Genomic DNA, 17,058 nt, shown 5'->3' on the forward strand with positions numbered 1-17,058 from the left:
GGGATTGAGATTTAAAGCCTGTCAAGTTTGTCATAAACGTATTTGTTGATAGTTGGTGAATGAATAACCTATTGACGATGGCGATGGCGATGATAAAAACCTCATCCACAGACTCCTGGACAGTTAGACGATCTTGTGAGTCCAATACAGTCACTTGTTGGTGCATTTTTGTTTTGAAGTCTGACTGTAAAAATCTTTTCTTTTCTTAGGAACTCGACTGGAACCTTCTGATCCTAACAACGATTGTTGAGCTTCAACTCAAAGGTAATGTGACTATTTTTAAATGTCCTTGAATATTACTTTTTCACGTTATAGGTCAATGTTTGCTTTACTTTTGTAACTTGTCTTTTGGCTTTTACCATTTTCTATCCTTCCTTAATACACACATGATCTTCATGTTATCTTTTAACTCGTCCGTTGACCTCATGGGAGGTACTTTTCTACAGTTCTTCATTAGGTATATCCCTATGTCTCTGGCCTCCCTAACTACTTTTCTATGTGGGCTGCTGTGGGCTGCCCTCTGATGTATTTGTTTTCAATATTGTCCTCCTCGTGACTCGCAATGCATCCTCGAGCATATTCAACTCTGACTCTTCTGACTTCTGCTTCTTGTCTTCGTGTGAGGGCAACTGTCTCTAAACAATGCGACATTACATGTCTCACTACTGTCCCACACATTTTGTGTTGTTCTCCGTCCTGCCTGCACTCTCTTCTTAACCTTCCTTTAATGTTTCTCTAACCACTCTGATCTTAAATAAAGCATCTGTTTTCTATACTTCTATTCCCTAACAAGCTCGCCTATCTCTCTCTCTTCTTTAGACTTAAAAATTCTGTCTTCATTTCTTCAGACCTTCAAATCTCCATTGTTCCTGTTCCTTGAAGATCTCCACGGTTTGAAGATGAGAATACAACTGATCCTACTGAGTCTCCTCTCGCTTGTCTGCCTCTCAGCTAGCCAGGGTAAGGCTTGTTACACATCCTTGTCAGCATAACAATCATTTGAGTAAATGTTTTTCTTCCTTGATAAAGTTTGCTCGCCTGCACTTTTGGAGAATATGAGCTTCCCAGGAAACGACGTCCAATCTGTCTACGCTGCTGATGCTGTACATTGTCAACATCTGTGTACCCAGCACCCATCGTGTCGCTTTTTTACTTTCTTCCAGCCTGACTCAGAAAGCAGGTAAAGACCAAAGACAAGAACTAATACAATCATCAATAGTATACTAACAATAACGAATAATACACAGCAAATTCAAACACTGTACATTTACAAGTTTTGTTTATTTTAAACAGTATTTGTGTTAAATAAATAAATATACACATCTAATAGTGCTCGAAACCAGCTGTCATGTTCCAAAATGAATGATTATTGAAACAATTTCCCCCCTGCAGTCATTTCTTGTGCTACTTGAAATCCACCTCATCTGGACGACCTACATCTCAGATTCCTCGTATTGGAGCAATTTCTGGTTATAACTGCACTGCATCACACAAAAGTGAGCTTGAGATATCATCACTTTATGTTTTAATGTTTTATACTTATTATGTTTTTGGATGTTGACTAGATCCATGTCTGCGGAATTTGTACGAACACGTTGACTTTCCTGGAGCAACTTTTAGGTCCGTGTTCACTTATGACTACAAGGAGTGTCAGAGGGTCTGCACAGAAGAACCAGGCTGCCAGTTCTTCACTTTTGTCACTGAGAAAGAACCAGTACGGAACATAAGGTAATGTAAACATGTTGTGGCAGGAGCAGACTGGTTGTGTCTCATTGTGAACATGAATTCTAAAAAACTAAGTGACAAAAAGGCTGCTGAAGAACCAATCAGGACAAAAACAAAACATTGATTTTTTGGATTTTAATTTTGTTGACACAAACTAAATCAACATTGAGGCACTAAGAACCCAACAGTCTCAATGAATGGGAAATGTTTATGCTGGTGCAGGTTCCAACTTTCTCACTTTGGAAGCTGGTATCAAAAGTTGGTTTTAGTTGTTGCAGGGATCTGTGGCACACAAAAAAAAGTATTGAATGCAGTCGGAATCTGCGCAGGGGAAAAAGGCTGTTGAAGAACCAATCAGGGGAACTATAGCAATTTCACATCCACAACGGATGATTTCTCGGAGCACACTTTTGTGAACAGTGGTAGGAAATCAACGCTCTAGTCTTTCTGGTATAAGGGTAATTTGGGTCATCTGATCTATAGACATGTTTGAAGGGAGAACTCACATGGATGTGCATTATCATGGATGTTGGTATGGATCTACGATCAGTTACTACCATTCAATGCTTATTAAGACATAATATTAGACCAGCTATATTTGTTCAATCTTATCTGCATTTATATTGCATTGAAATTTAATTCCACATGAGGGAATTGATAAGATGTGAGGGACCAAAAGAAGTAGCATTAACAGCTACTAGTTTTAGGATTGGTTGTCATGTAAATATCCACTTATAATCCTACCGCATCCAAACAAAACTCCTCACTGTTTGTAACTAAAAAAACACAATTCATAATCACATAGAAATAGAAATAGAAATAGAATAGAAATATTCTGTTACTAATATGAAATCATTCAGACGTAAAATAAAACAAAGTAGAATCAGTCTTAAAAACTCCAAAACTCTATTATCACCAACTTCACCTCGCTACGACTTCACAACTTTCATCAAATTCCTTTTGTCTTCCTCCATTTATTGGTGACAGAAGAAACTCAGGAGTCTGGATATGGATCTGGAAACTATGTTTTAAGGAGTGAGCAGTGGCTTTGATGAATTCAGTGGACACATGAGACAAAGATCAGCACCAACCCTCCTTTATTGAAGACTCCCATCAACTTTCTTTCGTTCGACAGCAGCTTTACTCTAATTGGAAGTCTCCATGTAACTGTTGACATCCTAAATATATTGTATGTCCCTTATCTTGTCTTAAACACTGGCATCTTTATAGGTCACATGTGGTCCAAAGGAATGACCTTTAGAGGAGTAACGTGGGATTATTGTGTTTTTGAGGTAATCAATCTTGTCCAATTGGATTGAAGCGTTTGGCAGACCCTCGATACAGTGGAGGAATGAGATTAGATTCATTAGAAGATGATATTTAATCTTCATTATTTCCATTTTGTATTTTCTGGTTCTTAGATACAAATGCGAGCTCAAATTCACCTGGGACATTCCAACACCACTTCAGGTGAGGAAGACTAGCGGTGTCATCGCCGGATTTTCAGATTTACTTCAACTAACAGAATCCAACAAACCAGGTATAAAATCACTGATATTTATTCTATGAATTTCAAGGTATTCATGCTGTTTTACTTCATGCACCGTTTGCAGATTGTGAAACAGACCCTTTTATTAACTTGGAAATCATTGGAAATGACATATTGAGGATGCCTGCCGTCAGCTTTGAACATTGTGAGACCCTTTGCAATGCTCATCCCCTCTGTACATACTTCTCTTATAATAGGTACGTGGTGTGTCGTAAATGTGTTACTCTTGGTTAGGTGAGATAAATAGCATTTCATGATAATTCTAATGCATTGCAGAGATGCAGTTTTCTGTTACCTGAAGAGCAACACGGGCACCCTCTCCTTCAGAGGACAATCTTCATTCACCTCTGGGATGCCCACTAGATCCTGCAAGGCCAGTCGTGGTATGTTTATTGTCTTACATTCCTAATCTTTCTCACATAGTTTAAAAAAAACAAAAAAAAACTGATAATAAATCCAGTCTTTGAATTGCAACCCCCTTTTGGTGAGGGGTTTCAGCGACCCAATGACTTCAGTAGCCATGTTGACAGTTGCCTCATAACAAACAACTCTTAAATAAGGAGCCAAACAAATAATATGTCAAACCTTTATCAGGTAGAGTATATTAAAACATTTATTTTTACACTTGACTGAAATTTAAGTCATTAAGTAAGTAAGTAATTAATTTATATTTGTAAAGTGCTTTTCGTAGAACCACCAGCCGGTTCTGATCCACAGACCTAAGAGCCCGAGCTGGGGTGTAAGGCTGGATCAGATCAGTAAGGAGGAGCCTGACCATGAATAGCTCTGAAAGTAAGAACCAGAATTTTAAAATGTATCCTGAAGGTAACTGGCAGCCAATGCAGAGTTTTAAGTATCAGGGAAATGTGAGTTCTCCTACTAGAGCGGGTCAGCATTCTCTTAGTTTTTTATTAACTACAGGGGAGACCGCTCCTGTTTGTTTAGACACGAAAATAAAGTGTTACAATAGTCTAATGAGAAGACACAAACAGCCTTCCTAAGCTTCAGAAATTATTTTGTTTTTGGTCAGTTCTATTGTTGAATTCACAACAAGAGCTCCAGGTTCTCTCTCTGTAAAAGTATTCTCTTTAACCAACAGCACATTTGTACTACTTGTCTTATTGTTGATCTGTGTTTTAATCTTTCTGACAGCGTGGACAAAAGAGAAATATGAAGGAATAGATTTATGGGGTTCCGATCTGGGCTTTCTGATTGCTTCAGATGTCAATCACTGCCATAGGCTTTGCACTGACAATCCAGAATGTCAGTTCTACTCCTACACCACAGATGTCTTTTCAGCAGCTAGTCGGTAATTCCCTCACTTTTCGTTATTATTTCTTGTTTCAAACCTATATGTCATATTTTAAAAGTGGTTCTCTTTTTTATAGGAAAAGATGCTACATGAAACGTGTCATCACTTTACCTTCTCCCCCAAGAGTTGCCACAAGGGCCAGTGTTATATCTGGCTTCACCCTGAAGAACTGTGTTTGATAGTAGAAGTGTTGTACAATCAAAACATTTAAAAAAAAAAAAAGGTACCTTCAGGTAAAATCCATTTTTCTATTATTTTGATGATGTTCTGAGACTTTATTATTTGTTGTCCAGCAACTTTATAAAATCCTTTATGTAGATAAATAATGATTTATAGTTATATTGAACAAAGCTGTGATCATGAGACTGATTCTTCACATTTTATCCTTTTCTCAGTTATATTGATAGAGTCAGATTAATATTGTAAAAGAAAAGAATGTTTTTGTTTTAATAAACATGAGTTTAAAAAAGAAAGCTTTAATAAACCTTGCATTGATGTCTTTATGTCTTGATGTAAAAAATGAAATTGTTCTGCAATGTGCTCTCTTTCTATTTGTGTAAAAGGCAATATTGTAAAGTGATTGGTTTTCCTTTCATACATTTTTTAAGGAATAAAAATGTTTTTTTGAAAACGATGTCAATTCAATTCAAGGGGTTTGAAAAGTGCGAGTTATCTTCATTCATGTGAAGAGAACCCTTGAACACCAGTGTTGGTCCTCTATATTTCATCACTTCCCAATTTGATTAAGATATAAAATCCTCTTCCATTTTTGACTCACTGCAAAAGGCACCAGTTGGCTAACATGCGCCCCTTCTGTGCAAGAGAGCACACAGAGTTTTTCACTGTGGTGTCATCTCCCATCAGTGAAGCTAAATACGTCACTAACTTGTGAAAAAAAAGTCCAGACTAGAAGACACAAATGCATGGATTACAAGCTCCAGATCATGCTGTGACTGACCTAAGTCACCTAGGTACTAACTCAACCCTGGAATCTTATCATCAGGAGCAATAACCAGAGTTTAAGTTAACTGAACTCAACCACCGTTTGATTTCTAGCAAACAATTGACTAAGCTGTTCAGCCTCTGGGGCTCAGTTGGATCAAATGAGCAGTAGAGCTGGAAGTCATCAGCAGAAATGTGGTAAGAAACATAAGGAAATCTCTGAAAGATTTTATCCAGGGGAATCAAGTACAGCAAAAACAATAAAGGATCAAGAACAGAACCTTGAGGGACTCCACACAACAGATCAGCCGATTCAGACCTCATTTGATTGGCAGATACACTGAAACTGCGCCCATAAAGGTATGACGAGAACCACTGTAACACAGACCCAGACAGTCCCACTTCATCCCTCAGTCTTCTCAGCAGGATCTGGTGATCAACTGTGTCAAACGCTGAGGACAGGTCCAAGAGAACCAGAACAGTGTATTGACCCGAATCAGCCGACATCATGATGTCACTGGACACTTTCAGTAAGGCTGTCTCCGTAGAGTGATGTTTGTGGAAGCCAGACTGAAACTTCTCATGGATGTCGCTCCAAGTTATGGCAGTCATTGAAGGAAAGAGGGTCAAACATAGCAGAAAAACTGTCTGCAGTATCAGAGACCTAACTTTCAAGGGCTTAGGTTCAGGGATGAAGTCCAGGTTAAACAAGACAAGAGAATTATCAATCAGATGGACATTATGTACAGATACATTAGAAATGTCCAGGCCTAGAGTAAAAACTAAGTCTAAAATGTGACCTTTTTTGACGAGTCGGTTCAGAAACATTCAAAATTCAGAAACATTAAAAATTAAAGGCTTCTGTTAAAGTTAAAAGTTTCTTAGCAGAGCAAGATGTGACGTCATCAACATGAAGAATAAAGTCTCCAAAAATATGAACAGATTCAATTTGAATAAGGATAAGAAGTCACTAAAGTCTTACAAGAACAATGCTGCAGGATTGGGGGATGGTAGATTGACACACAATATAAAGGACTAGTAGAACCAATCAAGATCATCTGAGACTCAAAAGAAGTGAATTCCTGTCTCTGAATCACTTTGCAAGAACAACTCTCTCTACAAACAACAGCCAAACCACCCCCACGACCAGAGAGACGAGGCTTCTCTGGGACAGCGCTCCCTATTGGACAGAGTTCGTTTGGATGAATTAACTCTTCCTCTCTCTGCCAAGTCTCAGACAGACACAATAAATCCAACTCTTCTCTTGTGAAAAGATCATTCAGAGAAAAGGATTTATTTGTTATGGAGCAAGCATTCAAAAGACCCTAAAATGTACTTAAATTCTCATTATCTATTATGACAATGTTGTCTAACAAACCTTACTTATGCATTACGAGGGAATGCATGAATGCTCCTCCCCAGATGCAACACTAATAGATCAAGATCAAGCAAGCTTTTGCCTTCTGCTCCACGGGACTCATTCATTCCTCGTGCTATTAGGCTGTTTAATTCTGAGTTTGGGGACAGGAGTTGAGTGAAAATATGATTCTATTCCATCTTAATATTTGTATCCTTTTCTTTGTTACTTTTCTTTGATCTATATTCTTTATACTTAGATTTAGATTGTGTCATCGCCATAGTCATCTTGCACTTTCTTTTTATTGCACTTTGTTCTTGTTCTTGTTTTATGAATCTATCGTCTGTGTTGCTGTATGCTGGATACTATTTACCGAAGGAGCCCTCCAGAGGGATCAATAAAGTTTATCTAAATCTAAATCTACCCTGGCTATCTGAGAGGCAGACAAGCGAGAGGAGACTTAGTAGAATCAGTTGTATTCCCATCTTCAAACCATGGAGATCCTCAAGGAACAGGAACAATGGAGAGTTAAACGTCTGACAGGAATGAAGATCTCTCGTAACAAGACAGAAAAAGTTGATCGCGCCTACAAAAGTTTGACCTCTAACTTGAAAGTGTCATGTTCAAGGACATTTAAAAAAGGTCACATTACCTTCCCGTCGTATTCCTGAAAAAACAAAATATGACTGTATTAGACTCACAAGACCGTCTAGATGGCCAGGAGTTTGTGGAGAAAATATGGACCATCGCCATTGTCATTAGGTTATTCATTCACCAACTCTCAGCTAGGTTGTGACAAATCTTGACAAACAGGCTTTAAATCTCGGTCCCTCACGTGGAATTGAATTTTAATGCAATATAAATGCATATACGATTGAATAAATATAGTTGGTCTAATATTATGTTTTAATAGGTATTGAATGGCAGTAACTGATCTTAGATCCATACCATAGACCATGATAACACACATACATGTGAGTTCTCCCTTCAAACCTGTCTAAAGATCAGATGACCCAAATGACCCTTATACCAGGAAGACTAGAGCATTGATTTCTAAACACTGTTCACAAAAGTGTGCTCTGAGAATTCATCAGATGTGACATATTAAATTGCTACATTTCCCCTGATTGGTTCCTCAACAGCCTTTTTCCCCCGCGTAAATTCCGACTGTATCCAATACCTTTTTCGTGTGCCACAGATGCCGGCAACAACTGAAAATGGCCGCCAAAGAGGGAAAGTTTGAACCTGCACAAGGATAAACACTCCCTGTTTATTCGGACTGTTCTACCCTATAGGGGAAGGGGATCCTTGAACTGCCCACCATGAGTATTGCAGAGTACAAGCGCTCTAAAAAGAGACTCCTGATGACGTTGAAGGACTCCAACTACCAGTCCATCTGCAATGGTGCAACATCCATCTTAACTGGTAGGAAATGGAAACTATCCGATGCGGTCCAGCATGCCACGTCAGCTCTGAAGTACAAGGATATTGTGGGGCATGTCAGCTGGGAAGAGGAGGCTTTGGCCCCTTAGCAAGCAAACCAACTTGGTGTAAGGCCTCAACTTCAGAGGAAAATGGTGGTAGAGGAGGTGCAGGACAAAACAGGGACAATGGATAAGGTGGGAACACCAGGAAAGTAGAAAGCTCACCTGGACGCAGCTCTGGGAAATGTAGGAAAGTAACATCAGCTTCATCGTGAGAGCTACAACATTCCCTTCACCAAAAAACCTGCAAGTGTGGTATGGCGAGGATCCAACCTGTGCCCTCTGCCCAAACTCACTCTCAAACACATCTCGGCCTCCTGCAACACCAGCCTCACACAAGGCCGCTACACCTGGAGGCACAACCAGGTCCTCAAAGACTGGCAGCAGCTATTGAGAGCAAGAGGAACACCAACAACTCCTTGCCTCTTAGAACAACCAACTCAATCTCAACACCAATTATTTATCCGAGAGGGACAGAGAAAGCCAAACCATCCCAGTACCAAGTCAGAGACTAGACAGTTAGCCATGGCCCAAGATTGGAAGATGACTCAGCGATAAAAACGATCAAAACACGGACTCGCTTCCAGCTCCAAACCGACGTCACTTCCGTCTTATACTAAAACGGTCCAAACTGGAGTCCGTTCCGGGCGTTCCAACAAGCCGTCACCGCTGGGTCTTAATACTTTGCTTTGTGGAGATAAATGGTCAATGCAGAGGGTCACAGATTGTTTATTCGGCGCTTCAAGTCAAACAAAATACAAGCTTTATGATCGATTGGAGGCGCTTTCTGCCGGCGACTTTACAATTCAATAGTCCTGGGAGAAACGGTCCCGAGCTGTAGAAACATCGGCAAATTTCCCCGGACAGGGTGTCGTCTCTTTCAGGCAAATGGCTCTTTCAAGTTGTCCATGTCTCGAACACCTGCAGAGAAACTTCCTAGCTTGCCCTCTTGCGTGGGTGGATGCCTTTGTCTTCCAGACCCCCCCCCCCCTCCAGGGTGTGTCCCGCTTCGCTCTTTGTTTCACGACCCCAGGTGTGAAAAGGCAGACGAACAGATGTTTAAATAACCGGTGTCATTTCTCTAATTCTGTTTCAAGCTTGTCTTGAAACAATGTACATCAGTCTGAGTGAAATGTTTATTGTGAATGCGTATTCAAATGTTTAAGCTCTTAGAAGAAGCTAGTAATTTATACTTTATATTTTGATTATCTTTTAGCATTAATTTAAGTATGGCGTATAATAATTTTTAATCTAACAGTACTTCGCGTCATGGAGAAAGATGGAAAATCCAGAGTGTGTAACGGGTCGTTTATTCGGCGCTCCAAGTCAAACAAAATACAAGCTTTCAATTACGATAGACCGGACGCACTTTCTCCCTGCGACTGTAGCCCCGGGCAGAAAAGTTCCTGAGCGGTAAAAACATCGCTATAGTTAAGGCAAATTTCCCATCCGGGAGGTCGTCGCTTTCCGGCTAAATAGTTCTTTCAAGTTTCCTGTGTCACCGATCACCCGCAGAGAGACATCCTAATTTGTTTTCTTGTAATCTAATTATTCAAATGTTTCTCAGCCCCCCTTAGCCCCCCTTTCCCAGGTGTGTCTTGCTTCGTTCTTTGATCTACAATTTAAGGTTTGATTTGCAGATAAACAGATGTTTCAAATTACCGGTGTCGAATCTCTAATTCTGATGCAAGCTTGCCTCGAACCAGTGTGAATCAGTCTGAGTGGAATGTTGATTGTGAATGTGCAGTCAAACCCTCCCGCTCTTAGATCAAGCGAGTAATTTATACTTTATATTTTGATTATCTTTTAGCATTAATTTAAGTATAGCGTATACATATATAATAATTTTAATCTAACAGCGAAGAGGACGTCCCGGCCTTGAATAGTCCCGTGGACTGCACCAGTTAATCTACCAGGTAATGCATGATTGGGGATGGGACACAAGCTCAGGCTTGATCACCCTGTAACTGGCCACTTTTGATGAGGGTGTCTAGTGGCGAAACACCCTAAGAGTCAAAGGTTCACTACTTATGATGTGTCCCAAAATGTACATCCCCCCCCCCCCCATCAGCTCCCACGGCACTCTCAACATCAACCTCATGCGACTACCATCTATTGCTACAATGGACAATTTAACATCCTGTCCCGGGTTTTATGAATCTGTGTTCTTTGTGGTTCGGTTTTGACTAATAGCAAAAATACCTAAAACCAAAAAGTTCTATTCAGTCCAAGTCCAAGCTATCATGAGTGGCTTCTGAGTCATCCAGAAGTATATTAGTGCCTCGGATATTCAAAAATTTAATTCAAAAATTGGAATTAAAAAAAAAAAGGTTAAATGCAATGGTATGTTTTTTTCACCAAACAGCCTGATAAAGTTGTAAGTGCTTTAAAATAAAGATACATGTAAAAAGGAGGAGATCAAATAATGACACCGAAAGTGGGCCTGGAAGCTCAGAGAGGCTAGAGACAAATTTCAATCCCTAATGAAAAGTTTCATAAAAAAAAAAAGTATTTTTGTAATGCTAAATTGAAATGGAAGTATTTTAAATTTGCTTAACGTTAAGTGACGACATTTTATTTTTGAAGTTTTTTATCTGAAGGTCAGTCAGTAAAAATAAATGTCATTGTCTGGATACACCGGCTCTGGTTGTGTTTCTACAAATTGCCAAGTTATAAACCATGTTTTATTAACCGATGTCTGGGTTGGACTCACGTGTCTAGAAGTTGTTCTTAGGACAAAAACATGACCCAGGCAGACTGGATAGTTTGCATCAGATCAAAGTTCAAAAGACAAACAGGTGGCATGAAAGATAGATTGTTGACCGATTGTTGAATGATAACGGTCCAGTGATAATGAAAACGTGCCAGTGTCATGATAACTAAAAAAACAAGCAACAAGTCAGAATGGCGTCAAGAGTGTTCGGGTACAGTAGAGCAGAGTCATTCATGTTGTCCTGAGTGGTCGAGCCAAGAACCTAGAAAACCAAGGAAACCCAAGAAAAACGTGCTCCTCAAGCTTACAATATTTCGACCACGTGAAGCCTAGCAACACTCTAATGCAGCATGCATTTCTAAAACTTGCACCCTGAAATACATAATTGTGCAGATCTGCTGCAACATGTGACAGCTTTTAGTGTGAGTCAGGGGTTGGTGTTCAAACAACAAGGCGGTATTTAAAGAAAATATACTCCGCCAACATGCTTTGAGCGTGAATGAGTAAATGAAAACAATGTAAAAGGAGAAGATTGAGGCTTGAGCTATGGTTGTTTTTTATTAATAACCTTGGATTTTAATTTAGTCGACAAGCACAAACTCAACCAACGTTGAGGCACTAAGAACCCAACAGTCTCAATGAACAGGAAGTGTTTATGCTGGTGCAGGTTCCAACTTTCTCACTTTTGAAGCTGCTATCAAAAGCTGATTTCAGTTGTTGCAGGCATCTGTGGCACACGAAAAAAGGAATGGATACAGTCTGCGCCGGGGAAAAAGGCTGTTGAACAACCGATCAGGGGAACTATAGCAAATTTACATTCCACATCTGATGATTTCTCAGAGAAAATTTTTTGTGAACAGTGGTTGGAAATCAACGCTCTAGTCTTTCTGGTATAAGGGTCATTTGGGTCATCTGATCTATAGACAGGTTTGAAGGGAGAATTCACATGGATGTGTTTTATCATGGACTTTGGTATGGATCTACGATCAGTTACTGCCATTCAATACTTATTAAAACATAATATTAGACCAACTATATATGTTCAATCTTATCTACATTTATATTGCACTGAAAATCAATTCCACTTGCGGGATTGAGATTTAAAGCCTGTTTGTAAAATTTGTCATAAACTTATCAGTTGATAGTTGGTGAATGAATAACCTAATGATGATGGCGATGGCCCACATTTTCTCCTTATATAAACCTCGTCCACAGACTCCTGGACAGTTAGACGATCTTGTGAGTCCAATACAGTCACTTGTTGGTGCATTTTTTTTTTTTTTGTCTTTATCTTTTATTTTTTTAGGAACACGACTCGAACCTTCTGATCCTAACAACGATTGTTGAGCTTCAACTTAAAGGTAATGTGACTTTTTTGTGTCCTTGAATAAGACTTTTTCACGTTATAGATCAATGTTTGCTCTACTTTTGTAACTTGTCTCTTGGTTTTTACCGTTTTCTATCCTTCCTTAATACACACATGATCTTCATGTTTTCTTTTAACTCGTCCGTTGACCTCATGGGAGGTACTTTTCTACAGTTCTTCATTAGGTATATCCCTATGTCTCTGGCCTCCCTAACTACTTTTCTATGTGGGCTGTCCCTCTGATGTACTTGATTTCAATATTGTCCTCCTCGTGACTCGCAATGCAACCCTGAGCATATTCAACTCTGACTCTTCTGACTTCTGCTTCTTGTCTTCGTGTGAGGGCAACTGTCTCTAAACAATGCGACATTACATGTCTCACTACTGTCCCACACATTTTGTGTTGTTCTCAGCCTGCCTGCACTCTCTTCTTAACCTCCCTTAATGTTTCTCTAACCACTCTGATCTTAAATAAAGCATCTGTTTTCTATACTTCTATTCCCTAACAAGCTCGTCTATCTCTCTCTCTTCTTTAGACTTAAAAATTCTGTCTTCATTTCTTCAGACCTTCAAATCTCCATTGTTCCTGTTCCTTGAGGATCTCCACGGTTTGAAGATGGGAATACAACTGATCCTACTGAGTCTCCTCTCGCTTGTCTGCCTCTCAGCTAGCCAGGGTAAGGCTTGTTACACATCCTTGTCAGCATAACAATCATTTGAGTAAATGTTTTTCTTCCTTGATAAAGTTTGCTCGCCTGCACTTTTGGAGAATATGAACTTCCCAGGAAACGATGTCCAAGCTTTCTACGCTGCTGATGCTGTACATTGTCAACATCTGTGTACCCAGCACCCATCGTGTCGCTTTTTTACTTTCTTCCAGCCTGACTCAGAAAGCAGGTAAAGACCAAAGACAAGAACTAAAACAAACATCTATAGTATATTAACAATAACAAATAATACACAGCAAATTCAAACACTGTACATTTATAATCATTATTTTTAACAGTATGTTGTTAAATAAATAAATATACACATCTAATAGTGCTCGTTACCAGCTGTCATGTTCCAAAATGAATGATTACTGAAACAATTTCCCCCCTGCAGTCATTTCTTGTGCTACTTGAAATCCACTACATCTGGACGACCTTCATCTCAGATTCCTCGTATTGGAGCAATTTCTGGTTATAACTGCACTGCATCACACAAAAGTGAGCTTGAGATATCATCACTTTATGTTTTAATGTTTTATACTTATTATGTTTTTGGATGTTGACTAGATCCATGTCTGCCGAATGTGTACGAACACGTTGACTTTCCTGGAGCAACTTTTAGGTCCGTGTTCACTTATGACTACAAGGAGTGCCAGAGGGTCTGCACAGAAGAACCAGGCTGCCAGTTCTTCACTTTTGTCACTGAGAAAGAACCAGTACGGAACATAAGGTAATGTAAACATGTTGTGGCAGGAGCAGACTGGTTGTGTCTCATTGTGAACATGAATTCTAAAAAACTAAGTGACAAAAAGGCTGCTGAAGAACCAATCAGGGGAACTATAGCAATTTTAATTGATAAGATGTGTGGGACCAAAAGAAGTAGCATTAACAGCTACTAGTTTTAGGATTGATTGTCATGTAAGTATCCACTTATAATCCTGCCTTGTCTAAACAAAACTCACCCAAAGTCACTGTTTGTAACTAAAAAAACACAACTCATAATCACATATCAGAAATATTCTGTTACTAATATGAAATCATTCAGACGTAAAATAAAACAAAGTAGAATCAACTCAAACTCCAAAACTCTATTATCAGCAACTTCACCTTGCTAGGATTTCACAACTTTCATCAAATTCCTTTTGTCTTCCTCCATTTATTGGTGACAGTTTCCAGATCCAGACTCCTGAGTTTCTTCTATGTTTTAAGGAGTGAGCAGTGGCTTTGATGAATTCAGTGGACACATGAGACAAACATCAGCACCAACCCTCCTTTACCGAAGACTCCCATCAACTTTCTTTCTCTCGACAGCAGCTGTACTTTAATTGGAAGTCTCCATGTAACTCTTGACATCCAAAATATATTGTATGTCCCTTATCTGGTCTTAAAAACTGGCATCTTTATAGGTCACATGAGGTCTAAAGGAATGACCTTTAGAGGAGTAATGTGGGATTATTGTGTTTTTGAGGTAATCAATCTTGTCCAATTGGATTGAGGCGTTAGGCAGACCCTCGATACAGTGGAGGAATGAGATTAGATTAATTAGAAGATGATATTTAATCTTCATTATTTCCATTTCGTATTTTCTGGTTCTTAGATACAAATGCGAGCTCAAATTCACCTGGGACATTCCAACACCACTTCAGGTGAGGAAGACTAGAGGTATCATCGCCGGATTTTCGGATTTACTTCAACTACTAGACTCCAACAAACCAGGTATACAATCCCTGATATTTATTCTATGAATTTCAAGGTATTCATGCCGTTTTACTTCATGAACTGTTTGCAGATTGTGAAACAAACCCTTTTATTAACTTGGAAATCATTGGAAATGACATATTGAGGATGCCTGCCTTCAGCTTTGAACATTGTGAGACCCTTTGCAATGCTCATCCCCTCTGTACATACTTCTCTTATAACAGGTACGTGGTGTGTTGTAAATGTGTTACTCTTGGTTAGGTGAGATAAATAGCATTTCATGATAATTCTAATGCATTGCAGAGATGCAGTTTTCTGTTACCTGAAGAGCAACACGGGCACCCTCTCCTTCAGAGGACAATCTTCATTCACCTCTGGGATGCCCACTAGATCCTGCAAGGCCAGTCGTGGTATGTTTATTGTCTTACATTCCTAATCTTTCTCACATAGTTTTAAATAAACAAAATAAAAAATAACTAAATGTTTATAAATCCAGTCCTTGAATTGCATTTGGTGAGGGGTTTCAGCGACCCAATGACTTCAGTAGCCATGTTGACAGTTGCCTCATAACAAACAAGTCTTAAATAAGGAACCAAACCAAAAATTTTTGACACAGAGGTTTAAGGATCGGAGAAATGTGAGTTCTCCTGCTAGAGCGGGTCAGAATTCTCGCTGCAGATTTTTTTAATTAACTACAGTCAAGACAGCTCCTTCTTGTTTAGACATGACATGAACTGTAAACTAGTCTAAACGAGAAGACAAACAGCCTCCCCAAGCTTCAGAAAAATGTTTGTTTTTGGTCAGTTCTTTTGTTGAATTCACAACAAGAGTTCCAGGTTCTCTTTCTGTAAAAGTATTCTCTATAACCAACAGCAACTATGTACTACTTGTCTTATTGTTGATCTGTGTTTTAATCTTTCTGACAGCGTGGACAAAAGAGAAATATGAAGGAATAGATTTATTTGGTTCCGATCTGGGCTTTGTGATTGCTTCAGATGTCAATCACTGCCATGGGCTTTGCACTGACAATCCAGAATGTCAGTTCTACACCTACCACACAGATGTTGTTTCAGCAACTACTCGGTAATTCCCTCACATTTTATTTCTTGTTTCAACCCTATACGTCATTTTTTAAATGTGGTTCTCTTTTTTTTATAGGAGAAGATGCTACATGAAACGTGTCATCACTTTACCTTCTCCCCCAAGAGTTGCCACAAGGCCCAGTGTTATATCTGGCTTCACCCTGAAGAACTGTGTTTAATAGTAGAAGTGTTGTACATTAAAAAAAAAAGGTACCTTGAGGTAAAATCAAATTTTCTATTATTTTGATGATGTTCTGTGACTTTTTTATAGTTTGTTGTCCAGCAACTTTATAAAATCCTTTATGTAGATAAATAATGATTCATAGTTATATTGAACAAAGCTGTGATCAGGAGACTGATTCTTCACATTTTAGCACCTAGAATCCTTTTCTCAGTTATATTGAGAGAGTCCGATTAATATTGTAGAAGAAAATAATGTTTTTGTTTTAATAAACATGAGTTTATAAAAAGAAAGCTTTAATAAACCTTGCATTGATGTATTGATATAAAAAATGAAATTGTTTTGCAATGTGTTCTCTTTCTATTTGTGTAAAAGGCAATATTGTGTCAAGATTGGTTTTTCTTTTCATACATTTTTTAAGGAATAAACATGTTATTTGAAAACGACGTCAATTCAATTCAAGGGGTTTGAAAAGTGCGAGTTATCTTCATTCATGTGAAGATAACCCTTCAACACCAGTGTCATCTATATTTCATCACTTCCCAATTTGATTGAAAGTCTTCTTCTGAGAAATCTTTAAGCTTAAGATATAAAATCCTCTTCCATTTTTGACTCACTGCAAAAGGCACCAGTTGGCTCACATGCACCCCCTTCTGTGCAAGAGAGCACACAGAGTTTTTCACTGTGGTTTCATCTCCCATCAGTGAAGCTAAATACGTCACTAACTTGTGACGTACCCAGCTGGGTTGTAAGGCTGGATCATATCACTGAAGTAAGGAGGAGCCTGACCATGAATAGCTCTGAAAGTAATAACCAGAATTTTAAAATGTATCCTGAAAGTAACTGTCAGCCAGTGAAGAGATTTAAGGATCGGAGAAATGGGAGTTCTTCTACCAGAGCGGCTCAGAATTCTGGCTGCAGGCTAGACAGCTCCTTCTT

The 17,058-nt window shown here is 39.0% G+C and overlaps 2 protein-coding genes across 2 annotated transcripts; both read left to right on the forward strand.

Moving 5' to 3' along the window:
• Window positions 1-899: 899 nt before the first annotated feature.
• On the forward strand, window positions 900-4,765 carry LOC148084476 (coagulation factor XI-like). Its single transcript, XM_087785938.1, has 9 exons — window positions 900-960; window positions 1,030-1,180; window positions 1,393-1,496; window positions 1,566-1,728; window positions 3,147-3,265; window positions 3,339-3,471; window positions 3,551-3,657; window positions 4,427-4,583; window positions 4,663-4,765. The coding sequence occupies exons 1-9, from the start codon at window positions 900-902 to the stop codon at window positions 4,763-4,765; spliced, it is 1,098 nt and encodes a 365-aa protein (XP_087642064.1).
• A 7,360-nt stretch (window positions 4,766-12,125) lies between these two features.
• On the forward strand, window positions 12,126-16,292 carry LOC148084477 (coagulation factor XI-like). The gene is made up of 10 exons (XM_087787558.1): window positions 12,126-12,443; window positions 13,014-13,125; window positions 13,195-13,345; window positions 13,553-13,656; window positions 13,726-13,888; window positions 14,756-14,874; window positions 14,948-15,080; window positions 15,160-15,266; window positions 15,783-15,939; window positions 16,015-16,292. The coding sequence occupies exons 2-10, from the start codon at window positions 13,065-13,067 to the stop codon at window positions 16,115-16,117; spliced, it is 1,098 nt and encodes a 365-aa protein (XP_087643684.1). The 5' UTR covers window positions 12,126-12,443; window positions 13,014-13,064; the 3' UTR covers window positions 16,118-16,292.
• The last annotated feature ends 766 nt before the right edge of the window (window positions 16,293-17,058 follow it).

This window comes from Callionymus lyra, chromosome 3 (assembly GCF_982586985.1).
Source record: "Callionymus lyra chromosome 3, fCalLyr1.hap1.1, whole genome shotgun sequence".
NCBI classification, from domain to species: domain Eukaryota; kingdom Metazoa; phylum Chordata; class Actinopteri; order Syngnathiformes; family Callionymidae; genus Callionymus; species Callionymus lyra.

Coding starts and splice junctions, on each gene's coding strand:
- LOC148084476 (XM_087785938.1), top strand. CDS start 900: ATGAGAATACAACTGATCCTACTGAGTCTCCTCTCGCTTGTCTGCCTC. Junction 3,658..4,426: donor ATCCTGCAAGGCCAGTCGTG/GTATGTTTATTG, acceptor TCTTTCTGACAG/CGTGGACAAAAGAGAAATAT. Junction 4,584..4,662: donor GTCTTTTCAGCAGCTAGTCG/GTAATTCCCTCA, acceptor TCTTTTTTATAG/GAAAAGATGCTACATGAAAC.
- LOC148084477 (XM_087787558.1), top strand. CDS start 13,065: ATGGGAATACAACTGATCCTACTGAGTCTCCTCTCGCTTGTCTGCCTC. Junction 13,346..13,552: donor CAGCCTGACTCAGAAAGCAG/GTAAAGACCAAA, acceptor TCCCCCCTGCAG/TCATTTCTTGTGCTACTTGA. Junction 13,889..14,755: donor GAACCAGTACGGAACATAAG/GTAATGTAAACA, acceptor TCTGGTTCTTAG/ATACAAATGCGAGCTCAAAT.